The sequence below is a fragment of the Mizuhopecten yessoensis genome, unplaced genomic scaffold (assembly GCF_002113885.1).
Source record: "Mizuhopecten yessoensis strain PY_sf001 unplaced genomic scaffold, ASM211388v2 scaffold6971, whole genome shotgun sequence".
NCBI classification, from domain to species: domain Eukaryota; kingdom Metazoa; phylum Mollusca; class Bivalvia; order Pectinida; family Pectinidae; genus Mizuhopecten; species Mizuhopecten yessoensis.
In genome coordinates, this window is record NW_018406816.1 from 367,046 (window position 1) to 389,634 (window position 22,589).

The 22,589-nt window shown below is 36.9% G+C and overlaps 2 protein-coding genes across 2 annotated transcripts in view; both read left to right on the forward strand.

The window, feature by feature from the left end:
• Window positions 1-206: 206 nt before the first annotated feature.
• LOC110452908 (citrate synthase, mitochondrial-like) lies at window positions 207-11,828 on the forward strand. Its single transcript, XM_021501654.1, has 10 exons — window positions 207-335; window positions 2,419-2,463; window positions 2,880-2,987; window positions 4,121-4,342; window positions 5,615-5,785; window positions 6,130-6,329; window positions 7,526-7,655; window positions 8,181-8,282; window positions 9,477-9,686; window positions 10,443-11,828. The coding sequence occupies exons 1-10, from the start codon at window positions 288-290 to the stop codon at window positions 10,602-10,604; spliced, it is 1,398 nt and encodes a 465-aa protein (XP_021357329.1). The 5' UTR covers window positions 207-287; the 3' UTR covers window positions 10,605-11,828.
• A 4,386-nt stretch (window positions 11,829-16,214) lies between these two features.
• LOC110452920 overlaps window positions 16,215-22,589 on the forward strand; it is a 24,398-nt gene continuing 18,023 nt past the window's right edge. Inside the window, exon 1 of the mRNA XM_021501676.1 lies at window positions 16,215-16,280. The gene's annotated coding sequence lies outside the window, so the exon portion shown is untranslated. The remainder of the gene's footprint in view (window positions 16,281-22,589) is intronic.

Consider the following 22,589-nt stretch of genomic DNA (forward strand, 5'->3'; position numbering starts at 1 on the left):
GTGGATTCGAACTTGCACGTCCATTTTCTGGTCACAAGATCGGCGAACAGTGTGATAAAAAATGCCTTCCAAGCTTTTAGAAAGTCCTCTCGCATATTTAGATTCATGAAGGTATTGCCATCAAAGACAATTTTCCTTTAAAAACCCAATAATATAATACTAGGTTCGAATGAAATACGTTGTGTGTGAGCAGTAAAATATTTCGTCATGTGACCAGCAATTGTTGATGACGTCAAGAACAGGATTGACCTTGGGACACCGGTAAACCTGTACAGCGAAAACTAAAAATGTCTTTATTTCGCACAGTTGCAAGTAATGTCTTGCGTCAAAACAAGGTGAGTATTCCGTATAAACCAAGAAGGTAATTTCTCGCGATATGTTTGATTCAACTGCACGAAATGTGGGAAATACGCTAGAATAAAGAGTGGAACATGAAACGTGGGTTATTTCATGAATCGCTTTCGTTATGCTCGATCATGTCGAGTTTGACATGCTTTAGTTGGCTCAAAGTCATATACAAAAAGAGATGAATCTAGAATAATTAAAAAACGGATGACTTTTGTTGGTTCAATGTAGGCAGGAAATGTGCGCTGCCCAGACATGTAGATGGTTGATCAAACGGTTAGAGTAATATGGTAGGCTAACCGCGGTTGCAAGTTGTATTATTGAATATATTGAATAATTTTATTCTGAGGTACAGGTATTGCCCAGAACATTACTGAATATTCTAAATTGAGACATGATATTTGATATCAATAGCAGTTCCGTCTTCAATAGTTTCAGCATCGGAATGTACATCTTGCATTGTGGGACTGATATATGACGAAATATATTCGACGCCTAATACACTTAAAAAATGCTTGGTTAGCCAATCATGTCGAGGACCACTGACATGGAGCAATCACGATTTTCATTTAGAACGGGACTTAACACATGGTAAACATAATCAGCTGGGCATATTAATAATTGAACCATTCAGCTGTATACAGAATATTCCAGAAAAAATGTTACCGAGATTATCTGTTTCACACTACTTACGTCATAGCTATTATGTCGTCATAATGTAACTTACCATTGTGTAAATCTTTTTGTACTGCATTTTTGTACCTTAAGCTTTAGCCGAAAAAAATTGTTGTCCTGATGGCCGCAAAGCAGGCCGAAACATGTAGACACTAACTAAATCACACAACATGTCCTTGTGGTGTTGCGATTCCTTTATTTCTCTATGATATGCCATGTGTAATATGGTAGAGATAAATGTTCCTTGTAAACACAGTACTGGATAATTGTGACTATAAGTCTGTCATGGAATGGATAAAGCACCTTCATTCATTATAAGTCTGTCATGGAATGGATCAAGTGCCACCATTCATAAAGTTAAGTTCATAAGTACTACTGATTGCTACCAATTCTTGCCACAGCATATGTATAATATATTTACATTTGCGCTGCAACCCACTATATGAACATTACCAGCAGAAATGCATTTCATTTGAGTATGAAAGCAAAAACTCTCGTGACGTGACAACGGTGACACAGCTTCGCTTCGGATAACATGGAGAATGCCCCTGCAACAAACGCTTAAATGACCACAGTTGATTATTTGCGCCAATTTTAGTTAAAACGGGGCTGTTCTGCCAATGTCGTTTAAGGACAAGGCATATATGTATAAACAAAATGCAGTAATTTTTTATTTTTTATTTAAGAACAAACAAATAAAAGTTAACAATTGTTCTACAGTAAAAATGTAAATTTTCATGCCAGCATGAAAATTAAAAACCACCGTTTAATCCATATTCAAACAACTTGCATGCACATGAAAATTTATATTTTTTCCTGACACATTGTGACAAACTTAAAAACTACATGTTTGTAGCCAATGTCACAATTCTCATTATAAAGTAGTCTGCAATACAGAGACTTTGAGCCTGTAGCTGCAATAATTTTGTGTAATTCGAACATGACTGACAATATTGATGTGCCTTTGTTTAATCTGACCGTACGTTATCATTACCCAGTTAATTTTCAAATTGTATAAAGACATGAAGTTTACAGAGTGTCTTTTACAGTTTAAAAATTAATTTATGAGAGTTTATGGACCTTTTTCTCCTACAACGTTCTGATATTATATCAAGAAAACCATGGTTCTCTTCGAGGAAACAATTGTCATGAAACTATGACGTCGTAATGAAAGATGACGTCGGAAAGCATTGTTATTTGATGTCCTTATTAGAAAATTGACCACTGACATCAGATTCAGGGTGTTGCCAACCATTCGATATAACCAAAAATGTTTACCAACTCCTAGCATGTTTATCCAATGATTCGGGAGTGAGGAAAACTATAGTGGTTGTGGTAGAAAAATGTATGCATGATTTGAAAAAATAACTATTTAAATATGAACGTTTTTGATTGCAGGCTTTTCTGCCGGCTGTGAGTGTAAGGCACTCCTCTTCTTCCACAGTAAGTACATTACAAATACATATAGATAACGGGTAAATTAAATCTGAATTCTGAAACTTTAGATATATATATGATGTCAAAAAATTGTCATATTTAAAAAAATAGAATCGTAGACGTAAGCAGCACAAGAAAGGTTTTTAAGTAAACATATTGTCAGGTCCTCTACCTAGTGTTTAATTAACCCATTCACCCCTGATGTCACATTTGAACCTTACCAAATCAAAGACTGGACAAGTCCAGTTTAATTGTGTAGGGTTGAATTGGTTAGATCATTGCAGAATACAATGTACAGCTTGTTGAACATTCTTGAATGAAACTATTTTCTAGACCATAGTAATATCTATATTTATCTTAATAGGACATGTTATTGAAATTTCTCTGTAATAATGGGGTTGGACATGAAATCTTTTATTTAGAATCTGAAAGATGTCCTGGCAGATGTCATTCCAGAAAAACAGAAGGAAGTGGTTGAATTGAGGAAACAATATGGTGACAAAGTGGTGGGAGAGGTCACCCTCAACATGGTAAGTATGCCTAGGGAAATGGTCACAGAAGTGACATTGGTAACTCAATCTTACATTGATCGAAGGTCACCCTCAACATGGTAAGTATGCCTAGGAAAATGGTCACAGAACAGAGACATTGGTAACTCAATCTTGCATTGATGGAAAGTCACCCTCAACATGGTACGTATGCCTCGGAAAATGGTCACAGAACAGTTACATTGGTAACTCAATCCTACATTGATGAAAAGTCACCCTCATCATGGTAAGTATGCCTAGGGAGATGGTCACAGAACAACGACATAGGTAACTCAATCTTACATTGCTCGAAGGTCACCCTCAACATGGTAAGTATGCCTAGGGAAATGGTCACAGAACAACGACATTGGTAACTCAATCTTACATTGATGGAAAGTCACCCTTAACATGGTAAGTATGCCTAGGGAAATGGTCACAGAACAGCGACATTGGTAGCTCAATCTTTCATTGATGTAAAGTCTCCCTCAACATGGTAAGTATGCCTAGGGAAATGGTCGCAGAACAGCGACATTGGTAACTCAATCTTGCATTGATGGAAAGTCACCCTTAACATGGTAAGTATGCCTAGGGAAATGGTGACAGAACAGTGACATTGGTAACTCAATCTTACATTGATGAAAAGTCACCCTCAACATGGTAAGTATGCCTAGGAAAATGGTCACAGAACAGTGACATTGGTAACTCAACCTAACATTGATGGAAAGTAGCACTCAACCAGATGAATATACATGGAAAGGTCGACATAACTGAAAATGTCACAGCAAAGAGGCTTGCTTCTCAATCTTAAAATGGCGGAAACTCATGGTATAGAAATGTCACTCAAATGAGATATTAGTTAGCAATGGAAAGTCACCCCTAAACTAAGTTAATTATAAACATTTATAGAAATGTAGTAGTGCTTTAATAGGACCAAAAAAATATGTTGGTTTAGGGTATAAAAGGGAAAGCAGGTAGGTTGATTTTTTTTTTTTTTTTTTTTTACTACCTGCTTCAGTTTAATAAACCCAATCCTCCCTGAAGACACATTTGAACTCTTCCAATTCAAAGGCTGGTATAGTTAATTATGAAAATTCAGGAATGAATCAATTAATTTGGTGTCGTGACTCATGTTTCAGATCTATGGAGGTATGCGTGGCATCAAGGGTCTAGCCACCGAAACATCTGTCCTTGATCCTGATGAGGGAATCCGTTTCCGTGGGTATAGCATACCAGAATGTCAAGACATCCTGCCCAAGGGTGATGGTGGAAAGGGGAAGCAGCCCCTGCCAGAGGCTCTGTTCTGGCTACTTCTCACAGGAAAGGTGCCCACACAGGCTCAAGCTGATGCCGTCACAAAGGTAAGTGAAAACAGACCACTTACAGGGAAAATCCAGGAGGGGGCCATGGGGCCGGGCCATTGACCCCTCAAAACTGAAATTAACCTCTCCATGTTTCAATTTTCTTTTAATTTATATAGAATGGCCCCTCCTAATTTTGATATTGACTAAAATTGCTGAAAATAGCCCTATGCTCTCAAATTTAAGAATTTTCCCTGACTTATATGGATATCTGCTGAAAAACACTTAATCTTTATGGGGTAAATATTTGATTTTACTCCTGGGGCAAATCATTTTTTGCCTTTCACTGTTTTAGTGTTTACTCACTTGATATCTATTTCCACGTTTGCGAATTTGAGTTTCACGATTCACAGATTGAGAATTCAGGGGGGAAATAGGACAGCTAGCATAAAATACCTACAATAGCAACTGTAACTGTTCATGGATGCTTCTTTGCCACATATAGAGAGATTAGACTGATACATTTAAACATCCATTTGTAAAAGTGTTTAATCTCTGGGCCCGTTATTCATGAAACAGTTCTCGTGCACAAACTCAGATTTTGTGCTCAAGCCTTTTTTCTTATTCCGGTAATAAGTTTATACAAAATTACGTTTTCTCAATGAACCGGAATAATTTTGGAGAGTGTTGGGCCGTATACATTTTCAATGTTCAAAATGGATTTTTTTGACTGTGTGACATGATTTTAAGCCAGTTGCATGAAAGTATGTTTGAGCAATGACTCTACGCTTGAGCACGAGAACGGTTTGATGAATATGACTGAGGTCTTGCTGAAAAGAATTGTTGTAAATCCCAGATTTGAGTAATACATCTTAATCCTGATATTACAAACATTTTTTTTCACAAAAGAAAGGTTTGGATAAAAATAATTAGTAATTTTGAAACAGAAATTTACAATATTACATTTATTGTATTTCATCTGCAAATAGCTGTACAAACATTTTAGAAGAAATTATTTTGACACTTTTCTTTCTACCTAGAATAAAATGAAATCATTCATTAAAAAAACTTAAGATGGCATTTGGCTGTTCCAGGAATATTGTTTGCACTGGAAATAGAGATACCGGTACTTCAATATTGTAATCATTATGAAGCTCTTATGTTTACTGTACATTTAGCATGTAAATATATATATATACCAAGCAGTGCACAACATTCATGCCACACTATAAACACAAATTGGTTACACCCAAAGCCGGAATTATGGTCCCGAAAAGAAGTTTTTTTGTAATGTCGGTGACATTTTAACAGCTGCCTCTCTTCTCTGCATAGGAATGGAATGACCGCGCAGCCCTCCCAAACCACGTGACGACCATGCTGAACAACTTCCCCGCAATCCTTCACCCCATGGCACAGTTCAGTGCTGCTATCACAGCACTCAGCAGTGAGAGCAAATTTGCAAAAGCCTACTCAGAGGGTGCCAAGAAGACAGCATACTGGGAGGTAGGTATACAGAGGAACACCTACTGCACACTCGTGAAAAATATCAAAATATTACCCACACTCGTGAAATATATTTGTTATTACTGAAGACACCATTAAATATCCACTATATATTTCATTATACTAGTCAAGTTTTTATTTTTTAGTTGCTAATTTTTTTTTTTAATAAATCTGCAACTGAACATCGGCCTCCATTGTTTAAAATTAAACAAGTATGTCTCCCCTCAACTTTCTCCAGAAATCTTATCCAAATATCTGTTTCCTTGTATGATACTGCAATGTATGATGTGCATTTTGAGTTTGTATGAGGATTCCAAATGTATGGTGTTGTCTCCCTTTGTCAGCATGTCTACGAGGACTCCATGGACATGATTGCCAAGCTGCCAACCGTGGCCGCCCTCATCTACAGGAACCTGTACCGTGAGGGTACTTCTGTAGGCACAATAGACCCAGCCAAGGACTGGAGCTGGAACTTCACCTCCATGCTGGGATTTGAGAACAGTGACTTCACAGAACTCATGAGGATGTACCTTTCAATTCACAGGTCAGTTGTTATAGCAGTGTAGAAATCAACTATCAGAGTTTTACATCCCATTTTGACTTTGAGAGTCCTTAGGACCCACTTGATTGAAAATTGGGGGGGGGGGGGGGGGGGGTCCTACATAATTATTTAGGGTCCTCATGAATGATAATTTTCAGTATTCATTGCTTTAAGTCATAAACATCATTAAAATTTGTAGATTGGGTTTTTTTTTAGGTTGTCTTTTCAGGGGGTTATGGAGACACAGGTGTTCAGATTTTAGGGGTCCTGTAATGGAAAATGGGGATATTTGAAGCAGGATTCTGCTTCATGCAAAACTGCACTATACTGGAATTCAGCTAGACACCGTGCACGTGCCAGCAGTAATATTCAATTGATTTGAATATACTTTAACAGTGAGAAAGGAAAAGTGAATTTGTTGAATTCAGAAAGTCCCTGATAAGCATGTACCATATTTATCCTGCAATAAGCCCAGGGGGCCAACACATATTTTTTGATTGAAAGTCGGGGGATGTGCTTAATACATTTCTTCCTAACTGCAATACATATTGATGGGCTAATTACCAGGCATGGGCTTATTGCCGGATAAAAACAACAAAATTATATTGAAACTGCTGGTCCAACTCGAATGATCCATCTAAGCTCTTTTTGTACTTGAAGACTATGTTATACATGTACCTGGAAGTTATAATAACTATTGGTTACGACCTTAACTAACAGGATGCAGCATGCTTCTGTAAATATCTTTATTCTTCGCCTGCTGCTGGCTGCAATTCTCGCCTGTGCTGACATAGCTATCTCCGTCTGGCAGCCACAGAAACCATTTCACTAAGAGATTAAAAGTAGTTTTATTTTCTGAATATAAACACATACGTCACCACTCACGATTCCTTTTAGCTTGTTTCTGGTAGAGTCCTAAGATTTAAGTGACATGACATTGCAGGGTTTATAATACTGCTGTTTTATAATGGTAGTTTTAACTGATTTATAAGGCAAGTTTGTGCAGCACATGTTAGTTGGTGATATTTTCAGCGTGATATATATGATAAAAAAAATGCATAATCTATTTTTTTCAGTTTCAAAGACAACACTATATATTGTATACGATATCTACCTAGTGTAGAAATGTTTATTTTGGGTGTTTTTAAGCAAGCTTTGTTTACTGCTGTTTACACATGCATGTGTTGTTGACCTTCCAGTGACCACGAGGGTGGCAACGTCAGTGCACACACAACACATTTAGTGGGCAGTGCTCTGTCTGACCCCTACCTCAGCTTCGCTGCTGGCATGAACGGTTTGGCAGGACCCCTTCATGGCCTAGCCAATCAGGTGGGTCCCTCCATCATATAGCACTCATTACTTGTGGCAGTGTTTGCTTGACTGCTTTCTGTAACTTATTTTAACTCGTTCACCCCTGAAGGCACATTTGAACTCTTCCAATTCAAATGTTGGAATAGTTAATTATGAAATTTCAGGGGTGAATGAGAAGGGTACAACAGTATACATTCTTTGTTTACCATTATGTTATCCTATACAAAAATCTGAAGTTAAAAATTTGGCTTTTCCTTTAGAATTAAATTATGTTTGCTTTATTATAGCTCAAAGAGAGAAAAAATGAGTTTTACAAAATGAGCTGCAGTTCATGGAATTATAACTAGATAGATTGATAGAGAGTTTTGTGTCTTTCACAAGACATCCATTAGATTGCTTCTTTTCCACTATGCACCATTGCATCGTCTTTGTATCAGAATATCGTAACTTTATAAATATGACGTTTCATCTCTTTTATGATGCCGGAACTAAAATGTTATCACATTGCATATATATATATATTCCGAAACTTTCCTTTTACAGGAGGTGCTTGTTTGGCTGACCAAGGTTCAAGAAGACTTCGGAGGTGAGGTGTCTGATGAAAAACTCAAAGACTGGGTGTGGAACACGCTCAAGTCTGGACAGGTAAGCAGACCTTTGTAACTATCTACTGTGTAATACAACAACTTAATGTACCAGTAGTTTCTTTCTCAGTTTGATATATATGTAAATACATGTTTTCATTGTCAGCCGACATATTCACACTGGTTCTATAAAGTTCTATACTTGTTTAATACACCGACGATGTCAATGATATTGTATTTATAAAATAAAAAGCAAAAGATCAGTGTTGTGCTGTGACTTTAAGTGAAAAGCACCAGGGCATGCTTGTTTGAACAATTGGTGCTTATTTTCAAAACGAGTGCAATGCATCAATGGATTCTAGAAAACCCCAAGTGAACAGAGGTTGTATGCAAATATCCTTTGTACTTTTATTAAAGCAGATTATTTTTATGGAATAGTTTTTGTCTGTTTGGGAAGTGCTATATATGATATCATAAAAAGATCACCAAATGTTTATCGCTGAATCTGAACAATCATATGAAATTACGCGGGGCAGTGGTGGCCAAGTGGTTAAGGCATTTGACCGTCTATGACCACTTGCCCTCCAGCACTTGGTCGTTGTTCGAGGCCTACATTGGGCAGTTACCAGCTACTGGTATTCCAGTTTTCCTCAACAACCAAAACCTGACACTTCCTTAAATGACCATAGCTATTAATAAGATGAAAAACACAAACAAACCAAACCATATGAAATTATAAAGAAACTGTCTTCATCTAACTTTCCTGCTTTCAGGAAAAGACAACTGTTAAACTGAGTTAAGGATAGCACCCAACTAACTGATTTGTATAGACTCCACATTCAGTGGGAGTTAAAGTTAGTGTTAAAGTTAAGGCAACCACATTAGTCAGATTAATACCTGGTAAGCAGCTTTCATGTAAAACTTTCTGTTTGATTAGGAAGTATTTACAATAACGTTACATGTACTTTGTCATTTGGGTTACATACTTGAAGTGCATCAAAATATACTTTTACCAACACCGTACTACATTGACCTGTAAGTGGTAAGATATATTTTTATAAGTTACATAATTTATATGCAATACATATAAATTATATAACTCAGATGCTGAAATACAAACCGCTGGCATATGATCACTCAATAAACTTTCAAGTTGTAGAATTTCACACATTCAATTTTTACATGAAATTGTGAAGGTTTTGGTTGCTTGCTGTATAGTATTCAACACCTTGAAATCATGTTCATCTCCTTTCAGGTTGTGCCTGGTTATGGACATGCTGTGCTACGCAAAACTGATCCTCGGTATCAATGCCAGCGAGAGTTTGCACTGGAGAAGCTACCCAACGATCCCATGTTCAAGCTCGTGTCTCAATTGTACAAGATCGTACCGGATGTGCTCTTACAACAAGGCAAGGCCAAGAACCCCTGGCCCAATGTTGATGCTCACAGTGGTGTACTCCTTCAGGTAAGAAATACTGACAGATTATCCAGCATTGGGTATAAAACTATATGATGGTGTACAGGGGCCTGCTCGTTTATGCGGAACAATCGGTATTTCCGTTTTTAAATGTAGTATTTCGGGTATAAATCCTGGCAGACCTGAAAATGTTTACACAGGCCTTGCAAGGCTTCGTTAAATCTCACCATAAAGCAGCATCAGATTACTGGGTCCAACCTTATTTGAATATTTCATAAACGAATAACTCTGGTTCAACCAGTTTAACGGTTTGGATCGTGATAAATGAAACGGCCCTGTATTCATCCAGCAGTACGGCCAAGCCTGGTAATAAACCCACTTACCAACAAATGTTATTTCACTGTATAAACTCACACCATTACTGGGAGTATAGAGTTTACTTGTTGGCCCCAGGGCTTATTATAGGATAAATGACGTATTTGAAATGGAATTTGTCAAGAATAAAAAAGGAAAGAATACAAACCAGTATTTCAATACTTGCCATCACTACAAAGTAGTTTTTGATAGTTGGTACTCATTTCCCTTAGATTTTGATTACTAATGTGTATAGGCAAATTAGAGTATTTGTATGAACATTTTGTGTAATTTACTTTCATATCATTTCATTGGCTTACCTTACAATTCAGACTGTGATGTTGAAATGAAATAAATTCTGCCTGAAAGACTTTGGTAAGATATTTGTAAGATTTAATAATTTAGTGGAGTGATTTTCGATACTTAATGTGTATTTGTATTGTTTTGCAGTACTACGGGATGAAAGAGATGAATTACTACACTGTTTTGTTTGGTGTATCACGAGCTCTCGGTTGTTTGTCCTCTCTCGTCTGGGACCGGGCATTTGGACTCCCTATTGAGCGACCAAAATCATTTGACACACCATCCTTCCTTAAACTGGTGAAGAAATGAAAACAGTGATATCTAGGACCTTTTTATTATAATAAAATGAGAGTGATACAGTCCAGGGTTTTTTTTTAATAGAGGAGAAAAACTGTAAGAAAATGTATTTTCAAGAGGTAGAATATGAATAAATGTATGTTTAAAAATTTCATTCAATCATAATCAACAGGAGACATTAGCTTGTAACAACGTATCCACTGAACCCTTTCACCCCTTATGTAACTTAAGTCAACTCTTCCATGCCTTGATCTGGATGAGTCCATTATGGTCTACAGTGGTGAAAGGGTCATACGCGTACCAAGTCTTCATCTAGGCCATCCAAATTCTTCAGACCAATCGTAAGACTTTTATAATATTGTGATGTTAAGTTGTTTACTGCTATTCCGCTATGTGGGGTTGAGATTAACCAGGTGCATTTGGGTGGTCTAGACCTGCGATTGAATTCAGGGCTTTGATACTATTATGAAAAGGTAGCATTTCATGGTTTCTAAAACTCTCAAATCTTGATATTGTCTGTTTTTAGATTTATGATAAGTTTTGGGTGAAAATTATTTGGTTTGTTTTTATACATATATCTCTCCATCATTAATAATAAGATATTGTATACATAATTGATTGCTATCCATGGTGTATTGAATTAAGATTTGACATGCTGGGATATTTGGAGAGAAGTAACGCATTAACCAGACTTTGGAAAATATAAAGCAACACTTTGCTGCAATGCTGTAGTTGCAGCTCTATAAGAGTAGGTCCTCTGGCTGCAGTTAAAAGATGTACATATCTGTCCGAATATTTTCTTAGAGATCAAGAGAGATATAAAATGTGGTGCAATCTTTATTTTAGGAGACAGAAGACATCTTGTACATGTCTAAAGAGAATTTACTGTAAATTGTTTTGTGTGTGAAAGTTATGTTCTATGAATTCTGCTATTGCTGCCAGGAACACCAATATTCAATACAACTTCAGCAGCAGCATTTAGTCGACCTCTGTCTAGAAATGGGTCTGTTTCCCTGAAAGGGAGTTACAGGGCACACTCTTAATGGCCATTAACGGACATTCATCGCGACTGGTGGTTTGTGTGCTAGTTATTTATTTATACAAGATTGTTCATCACACTTCTGTATACATTGTGAACCCCATAGTGCTGGAGACATTCTTTTTTATCTACCAGATCATTGGTATTCATTTACCACGTGATTTAAATTTATTAAAAAAAAAAAAAGAGAGAAAATTTGTCAGTGTTGTCTTTTTTTTACTCTTCGTCTGTTGGGAGGGTCAGTGACTTATTCCAAAATTAATTTTTGTTAGATAATTCCAAATTTATTTAATGTGTATTGATGGAAAGCAAGTTTGGAAAGACATCAGCATTGGTAGCTGGTGTCAAATCTATACAGAACAGGTGACCATATAGCAATTACTGTTACAATCGCTAAGTTTCTGATGTCGCAAAATTTACCTATTAACATTGATTTCAAGAGGGCTATGAATTAACATTCTAAAACACATTCTACAGGGAACACAAGAAAGAGCCAACACCGCCCAAGAAGGCCATTGTTATGTAAGCGAAGTAAACTGTATGTAGAGAAGTTTACCATGAAACAATTTTGGTGAACACAAAGTTGAATAATGGTTAGCTTGTTTCTTTGTATCAATTTGGAACATTCCCTGTTAATAAACTATCTTGACCTTTGACCCCCAATGTCAAGGTCAGTTATGCAAGGAACATTTATAATGCTCCATTCCAGATAGCTTCTCTCAATATATCTTGATCCTGGATCCTTGGGAACTTAAAAAGATCTGAAAGGTTTGTTTATTGATATTGTAAATATTGACTTTTGACACCTGTCAGCACTCGAAAGTGGATCTGTGGATCTTGACACATTGTATTAAATAAATGATTCAAAGTTCTGAATATGTTTTCTTTCGGTATTAATATCTTTTTAGGTCACCTGAGACAAAGTCTCAAGTGTCCTATTGCGATCGCCTTTTGTCCGTCGTGGTCCGTCGTGCGTCCGTCAACAATTTACATTTTCGACTTCTTCTCCAAAACCACTGAACCAATTTCAATGAAATTTTGCAGGAACCTTCCATGGACAAAGGTCAACAAAAATAGTTGCCGGTTTAGTCCCAAGCCCCCAGGGGCCTGAGGGGCGGGGCCAAAAAGGGTCGAATTGACTGAAATTTCAAAAATCTTCTTCTCAAGAACCAGATATGGTAGAATCAAATATTCTTCATAGATGGAAGGGTCTTGAGGTGCTTTACCAAAATTTTGAATTTCTTGACCCTAGGGTCTCACGTTTTCCCCTGGGGAGGGGGTAAACTTTACCATAGTTTATATAGGAAAATCACAGTTTGGACCAACATTTGTTTAATTTCCATTGAAAGTCATTCAATTTAGGTTAGCATTATCGGTATTAGGTAGCAGTTTGATATTATGCACATATCAGCCCTGACTGACCCCCCGGGGCTGATGGGTGGGGGCAAAAAGGGTCGATTTGACTGAAATTTCAAAAATCTTCTTCTTTTTAGACCCAGATATGGTAGAATCAAATACTCTTCACAGATGGAAGGGTCTTAAGTTGCTTTACCAAAATTTTGAATTTCTTGACCCTAGGGTCTCACGTTTTCCCCTGGGGAGGGGGTAAACTTTACCATAGTTTATATAGGAAAATCACAGTTTGGACCAACATTTGTTTAATTTCCATTGGAAGTAATTCAATTTAGGTTAGCATTATCGGTATTAGGTAGCAGTTTGATATTATGCACATATCAGCCCTGACTGACCCCCCGGGGCTGATGGGTGGGGGCAAAAAGGGTCGATTTGACTGAAATTTCAAAAATCTTCTTCTTTTTAGACCCAGATATGGTAGAATCAAATATTCTTCATAGCTGGAAGGGTCTTAAGGTGCGTTACCAAAATTGTGAATTTCATGACCTTTATTATGGTTTATAATGGCAAATGATACTTTGAATATTACATGTTAAAAACTTGATTGGAATTATAACCTTGAGTTGACAGTTTGATACTTTGAAAATTTTGAGCCAGCCCTACCCACCTAAATCTGTATGCTAGATATTTAAAAAGGTGGTTTTATTGTTTTTTGTCACTTTGAATAATATTTATGTACATGTTAAAAACAAAAACAACTCTCTGTATAAATATATCAGGTGACCGTTAAGGCCCATGGGCCTCTTGTTTAATTTAAAGTAGGTCAAGGTCATGCTAGGTATCTAATGGTCAAATATCATGACACTACCATATTACCATATTGAACGCAACATTTTACGGTTATTCACATATCCAAGTTTCCAGACCATAAACTTGGTCACATAATGTGTGGGTATTTCAATTTTTTGACCCCTTTGACGTTAATTTTAGGTTAAGGTGATGATATTTTACAGCACTATCCACAGTTCCTATTGAGTAATTATCATGAACCTGTGTTTTCTGAACCTTTATAACTTAAATTGTTAAAGCGTTTTGCCCCCTTGTTGACATTTGACAGCAGTCGTTTGACATTTTACATAATATAAAGGGTAAAAAATATACATTGATCAATACAATGTTGAGGAATTTGCAGGAGCTGCCTTATCAGGCGTTAACTACTAATCCTATGCTAATATCACTGTGTGTATGCCTGCGTGTGTGCTAGAGATGTATTATTTACTATGTGAGGAAACTACAGACACTATCCCAGGTACATACTGGCCAACTATCACAACCTTATGCCTTATGTAACTTAAGAAGAATCTTAAAGGACTTATTACCCTTTGAACTCACACAGGCCAAAACGCAAGGTTGACCATAGACCATCATCCAGGGGTGCAGAGAGCGTAAGTGAGCAAAACCCCTGAAGTATCGAGGATGTTTGACCATAAGACAATACATTAATTTTCACTGCTGGTCTCCATTTAATACAAAAGTATCAAAAGTTCTTCAGAGAATGTTGTTTTTAACGCAACTTCCTGCGCCTACTGGCTAAATAACATGACTGTGTCCTACACAAATCAATCAGAAGAGTTTTAAATCTATTACACATTATGGGAAACAGTGTTTTATCGCTCAAGACATTAAGCAGGAAAATATATTTTTGTTTAGAAGTGTACAAAATCATTTGGTAGCCGGTAACAAACTATAGAGCTTGTGTAACGCTTGACCTTGGCCAACACACAGAGTTGACCTTTATCATTACCGCAAACAATAAAAGAAAATATTTCTACTGTTGGTCTCCATTCCACTCTGTTCTTGGCTCAGTAATAACTAGAATATGGAAGTACAGCCCCATCAATCAATAAGATCACGATTGGCTCTACATCTTTCACCTTACATTGTAACAAGCTAAGCACCTTATGCTTATTTAACAAGTGTGAATAATATAATACATGGTTCACTTTTCAATTGGAACTGTTGTCTGACTTGATTCAGTGATACTCTGGCTATGTCAGCTGTTGGTTGCTGAGGATCCATGTGTCAGAAATTAATATAACTATAACTGTACTTACCGAGTGTATGGTAGGGGAGATAACTGTGTAACACCCCAAAACAAGCCAACTATAACTGTACTTACCGAGTGTGTGGTAGGGGAGATAACTGTGTAACACCCCAAAACAAGCGAGCCTGTTGAATGTGGGTGATTTCTATGTGTGAAATTACTCGCACTCTAATCAAGCTACATGTATTCACAGATAATGCTAAATGATATATTTTAAAACTTCAAGAAGTGGAGGACAAAGCATCAACAGATCAAGAGTGGTTATAGTTGGGCTGATAAATGTTTAATGAAATTCAGCACTGACAAATGAAAACATTGAAATACCAATACCAAGACCTCTAACTAGGACAATAGGGAATATCACCTTTCCGTATAAAGAAGTACAATGGGGGGACAATCTTTCGAGTAGTAATAGATGATAGACTGAAATTTTTAGTCAATACAGCTAACAAATACTACGATGGGTGATTTTAAACATTTATTTTTAATGACCTAGCAATGCTCACGTACACCTGGAGTATGCCACAAGTCTGATCTGGCCTGAAATATAAACAGGAGGCCCAAAGGGGCTGCATTGCTCACCTGGTATTAATCTGACAATTGTAACCTTAAAAGTGGACTAAAATAAAGCCAAAATACTAAATATCACCACCCTATACCTGTTGTTTATTGAAAAGATGATTTTTTAAAGATTTATACACATTTGACCAGGTGTGACCTTGAAAGTGCCAAGGTCATTCACATGAACAATCTTGATAGTTTTTCATCTGAGCATGCTACTGGTCACCATCCTTTGCGTTTTGGTTATTCAGAAGAAGTCATTTCAAGTTTTTTTGACATATTTGACCCTTGTGACCTTAAGTATGGATGAAGGTCATCCATTTAAACAAACCTGGTGGCCTTTCATCCCAACATGTTACTAGCCAAATATCACTCTGAACATTTTGGTAATTCAGAAGTCATTTAAAGACAATCGACCCCTGTGTAAGACGGTCATTGCAGCATGCTGGTGTTCATGCATGTTGTAATGTCATAAATTATAGGCCGTGAAAGCGTCGCAGTACTTTCAGTACTTTGATGTAGCAACTTTCACTTTGTAGCATTTTGGTTCTTGCTGCGTGCGCATCTAGAATGTTCATCCGGTAATCAGAATCATCTGCAACTTGTAACAAGAGGTTGACGAAAAAGTCTGGTGAGAACGATTTTATTTTTGCACAACTGTGTTTTTCTTTAAATATTAACATCATAACCTGGTAATGGCACCATATATACCGTTCTTACAAAAGGGATTCTGGTAATAGCATCTATGTATGATGACTTCAGAAGACAAATGTAGGCCGTGGATACCGGTCGTTTCCGACTGTCTGACACCAGAGACGTATACGTATATATATTACAGAGATATCGCGAGTTACGCTTCACCAGCGCCATATTGGATATACGGTTCGCTGCATTCAATAATCCTGATGCCCTAGCGCCTGTTCAAACCATAATTATGCCATGAGGAAGCATCGAAAATCAACGTAATATAAACCCGTAGCTAGCTGAGATTTCCATGCGGTTTGGGAGTGCTACATTGAATGTAAATTTGAATGATTAAGTTTAGAAAACACCAAACATCGAAATATCTAGATTGCACATCGTGGCTGTGTTTACATACCGGGAATGATTCTGGCTTCAGGAGAACACAAACTCCGTTTTTGATCTTTTAATAGCTAGACTAATTCAAAGAAGTCTTTAGAAATACGATACATTATTTGATAATATTTCTAACCAGGTTTTTAAAATGAGGTTGTTCAATACTTGTTTAGTTCAATAATTCAGCTCTGAAAATACGGGTTTTTTAATAAGATATAACAAGTTAAAAAGGCGGCTTTGATGTGAGAGTGTTGTTGTTCATGGTACATAATTAGAACACGAACTCCTTTTTAATTCACCATTCAATTTTAAAAATATCTTTAGCATAATATTTCTAGCCAGCTTTTTCAAATAAGGTTTTTACAATACTTTGATAATTGAGCTCTGAAAATACACTATAAAATTATACAAGTTAAAATGGCAGCTGTGATGTGCAAGGCTTAATTTATTCCTTTCATGACACCGGCACTACTTACGAACACATTGCGTGCGTTGCCAATCTCTGTAATATATACGTCTCTGCTGACACTGTCAGAAAATGTATGGTTTGACACGACAGTCAGGGCGTCGGATCCCGGTGGACTGGCAGCTGGGGATGACAGCTGGGCTGTATTGCTTCGCATCCACCAATTCACACATTAAAATATGGTCCCAGGATACCCAGAGAGTCTTCCGTCTGTATGTATTGCAGAGTTATATGCTCTTGTGAGCAGGGATTGATTGTTACGTCACTAGTTCATGTCAGAAAATTGTGTCGTTTTCTCAAAAATGTATGACGTTACTCTCACAAACAAATAACATAACATTCAATACCTCCTCACAAGAGCAGATATAACTCTGCAATACGAAAAGACGGAATACTAGGGTGGATTACGACTGATCCTCCCATTAATTGGAATATACTAAGATTCCGGGAGGTCTGGTGTCTCCTCAGTGTGCCCCACCCTTACCGCACATTCTACATCATCTACACAGAACGTCATTAAATGCCTAATACACAAAAGTAGTTGCGTCCCCCGGGAGGAATACACCCTATCCCCTTTCCCTTGGCCTTCTCTCGGCCCAAATTCACATTCCCTATCACAATTCGCCACTCCCTGTCACACATTCGTTCCATAACTGTAATGTCCATAAAAAATGGACTCGCGTGGAAGGACGACAAAAATATATGATAAGCACCGCACAGACTAACCACTATCACTAATAATGGTGTCCCTTTTGAGATTGTCCACATCGCACGAAAAAAGATCCCTCTGAATATATTGTCGAAGAAGTGTAGTTGTGCATGGTAATGCCGACCCGGAGGTTAGGATATTTTAGACTTATAATAAGGGTTAGGTGTATTTATTAGAATTTTATACGGACTTCAAAAACTAGATTTAATCAAATTCATTTTAACTAGGGTTAAACCGATTTGGCTGGTTTCAGGGTCTTCCTGGGGATAGATCATCCGTGATGCCATCAATCCGCTCTTCTCTATTACTGCATCCAACATCTTGATGCGCCACGGTCAACGTTAGGTAACACTTTTTCGGCCCAGGAGTCATCTTACAATATTTAAATATCCCCCCTGTGTAGGACATATAGGAGAGACGACTTCTATCTCCTCTACCTCTATCCCCCCTTCTCTCCTTGTTTACATGCTTTGTCCCTTCTATTTCCTCTTTCTATCTTTTCTTGTTTGCTGAAAGGCTGCAAGGACGTAAAACCTTCAAAATCAAAAATCAATCAACGACAGTCACTCGGTGCTAGATTGAGCGGGGTTGGGGAGTAGACTTTTTTTTTTACATAATTAGTAGTGCTGGTCGTACGCACTAGCAGAACACAATCCGCTCGAGTAAATGAAATGGAAAGGAAGCTAGAATATGAAACAGATTTAAGATAGACTATCAGATTATAAAAATCATATCACTATCAAACGAAGATGAATATTCAGAAATAATGGGTGTCGATTTATTTATTTCTAATTTTTTTTTTTATTATCTCCTTAACTTAAAACTAGCAGATTTTTATAAACATTACAAATAAAGCGATGACACGCCCCTGTGGAACAGTTAATAGTAGAAATGACCAGCCTTTTTCTTGATATTCTCCTATTAAAACAGTTCTTTGATGTAGTCACATTTCTGATATATGTCATCCTCGATATTCCAGGAGTTATATATACATGTATGCTCACTTACACGCTGCACCCTTGGAAACTGTCATAAAAAAATGAAGGGCATGTATATATGCTGCTAGCTATTTGATTGATCTCTGTTAAAATAAACCTTACCAATCTCTAGGCAGATATCTGTCCTTTGAAGATGACAGAAGAGCTACACCAGAATTCTAAGACAATCAATCTTATTGTTATGTGGTGGTGATATTCTTTTAATGTACATCAAAGGATCCAACTAGCGTTCTTGTCTCATCCACAAGTTTGCACACACTGAGCCTTCGATAATGTCATGACATATATTCCAGGGATGCAGAGAGCATAGGTGAGCGTAACACCTGAAGTATTGAGGATGCATTTGAATAATAATACATAGATAGATATACACGTATAGTATGAGTAAAAAGAAAGATCCGTCCTGGAATACAGCTCTGACCTAGTATCAGAAGAAGATGATGCAATGTGAGCAGGCCTAGGCTACATGTAGTTCGATCCTTTTTATAAGATCCTTCATAGGCTAATGGCTTTATCTGTGAACCGAGGTCTTGAACGAGATACAAAAATCAGAGTGAACACAAAATCAGTCGAAACTTCAAACAACATGAACATTGACTACAAATACAGAACTCTTCTAATGCATGACACGAAACTGGAATTCCTTACACGACAACAATGTTCAAAAGACGATACGATCAGATGTCATCAGATAGGGAGTCTCGGCAGTTTTTATAATCCCTTTTGCATGTTTTTGCCCATTAGTTAGGTTGCCGTCAGTACATGTAACAACAATTTTAAAAATACCTCAACTTGCAACAACAAATTATATATACAATATATACAATTGTATATACAGAAAAAATAAGATTAACAACCAACTTAAAAACTAGCTGCTTTCACCCTTCACAGGGCTCTTCAGGTTTATTCAATTGTATATATATATATATATATATATGCATGCATAGTTACATCTACAATAAGAAAGTAGAGGAATATTACAGGGGTCGACACTAACACTAGTCTGGCCTGGACTAGTAGCTATATAGATTTCAGCAAGGACTAGTGAATCACCAAACCTAACTGGTCCTTTGGACTTGTGAAAAATATGATTATAGAATAAAAATATTCCTTTTTAAAATTTAGAAAACTGCTTAAAATAAGAAATATTGCATGATAATTGTCCAAATTTTCCAAAAACCTTTACCATATTTTTATCGCAGTTATTTTAAGTCCTCTACAGTCGATTACTTTTGATGTTTCGTGCTGTAGATCGTGATGTTTCCTTAAGGAAATCTTGGACTAGTTGTAATTCCATTGACGAAGGACTCGTAATTATTAATTATCTATTAAAAAAAGTTAGTGTATAACCTTGATATTATTTTGTCATTGTATAGTAAGACTGTTCATACAGGCGGTATGAGATTTGGCAGAATTTTCATAATCAAGTAGCTATATAGATACTGTGTAGTGTTAAAATGGCAAAAACGTTCATCATTTATGTTAAACTGATTTATGCGTAAACATGTGCAGATGTGACAGCAATATGTGTGCTGAAAATGTGGAGACCAAAAACACCATAAATGTTTCAAAAATGGCCTCCTTCATCCTGGAACTTGAAAGTTTTATACCCAATTTTTCGGCCCTACATTAGTTTTCAGTACAGTACAGAAAATAAATAAGCTGTAGTTTTGGACACCAAAGCTAATGAAAGTTTAAGTCGACAATAAAAAGAAGGTATTGATATATATATATATGACAATGATAGAATTTCAGAGATATTTTTGTTTAAACTGAAGAAATGGGAAGATAAAATGAAATGGTCAGTATTATCACAAACTGTAAATTTAAACAATTAATGTGTATTATTAGCTGTATGTTGAAGTACCTTTTTAATGAAATTACCGGTACATTTCAAGGGAGATGGCTTTGTATAAGATTTAAAATCTTGTTGCCAGATTGTATCTATTAATATTCCTATTAACCTGTGTACTTATATATGACGTATAAAATCAAATATTGTTTAACTCATTTACCCCTGAAATTTTATAATGGACTATTCCAATCTTTGATTTTGAAAGTTTCAAATGCGTCTTCAGGGGTGAATGAGTGAAACTGAAATGGGAAGATGGCTGTGTTGATGCTCGATCAAAGCATCTTTCTGCATTTTGGACTGAAATTTAAGTAATTTCCTCAAAATGTCTTTTAGGTGCAATGTCAACATTTAATTGACATAGATATCGGTAGTATAAATTCCAATCATACCAACACTATTTTAGCTTCAGCTGTGGAGAACTTCTCTTTGGCTCAGTGGTTGAGCGTCAGACTAGAAAATCTGGGATCGCGGGTTTGAGCCACAGTGAACGCACATACATATGTATTCTTTTCGCTACTTCTTCCTATTTAAAATTAGTGTCCCCTCCTTGTTCAAGATGGTGAAGAAACCCTTGGCGGGGAGTTAAAAAGAACTTGGGATTGTAATTTGTACAGTAGTTGTCTTCTTTGGGAAAGACATGGAAAAAGGGGGGAGTGTATATAAGTGTAAAGGATGTGCATTGTACATAGTGTCATAGTTGCCTAACTAGCTTCGGCTAGGGGAAGTTTCCCTTTAACTCAGTGGTAGAGCGTCTGACTAGCAAGTCTGGAATCACAGGTTCGAGTCCCAGTGATCATGAATGCACACATTCTTTTCACCACTTCCTATAACGCTAGTGTCAATGCAAGTTATTGACAACACATTTTAACCTATCACAAACATTGCCCCAATTAGCCTTGCCAACTGGACAACACCTGTGAGAGGTGCTAATTACTTTAGATCCATTTCCAGTGTGAAAGATGGGCATGCGCATATACCGGTACCACTGCCAGTGGGAGCCTATAGCTAGCTACCCCCATTCATCACTACAGTGCCACAGGACATCTTATATCCCGGTTGGACCCAGGCCAATCCGATTTGGAAATTATTGCAGTGATCAGCCCTGACATCAGCCCAGATACCTCCTATATGTGTATATGTAAAACCTTATTGTATACATCAAATAAATCAATGAATTGTATGGAAGAGAATCACTGCCATATACCTCATAATTATTAACCAAGTCTTTATTTCTAAGTTATTAAATATCCAAGTTGTTACTTTTAATTTATTAGACATTGTCAATTTATATTTCTAATGTCTTAAACATTGGAATTTTTATTTCCAATCTTAAATTGTATGGAAAAGAATTACTGCCATAACATATTTACCAACTTTTTGAAATTTCCATGGGGGAGATTCTGCATGCTCAAAATTAAAACATAAATAATATGTGTGTGTATATATACCCCCTAGAGACAAAAGAACCCTTTACAATTACATACTTTCAGTTGTTCTTTCAGATGAGATCATTTTATTAGCTCACCTGGCACGAAGTGCCAAGTGAGCTTATGCTGTGGTGCGTCGTCCGTCCGTCGTCCGGCATCAATATTTTACTTTAAACGACTTCTTCTTAATAACCGAAAGGCCTAGGGTGATAATATTTGGCCAGAAGCAAACTGGGATGAAGGGCTACCAAGTTTGTTCAAATAAATGACCTTCATCTATTTTCAAGGTCACAGGGGTCAAATATGTTAAAAACTTTAAACAACTTCTTCTCAATAACCAAACTGCCCAGGGAGATGATATTTGGTCAGTAGCATGCTAGGGTGAAGGGCTACCAAGTTTGTTCAAAT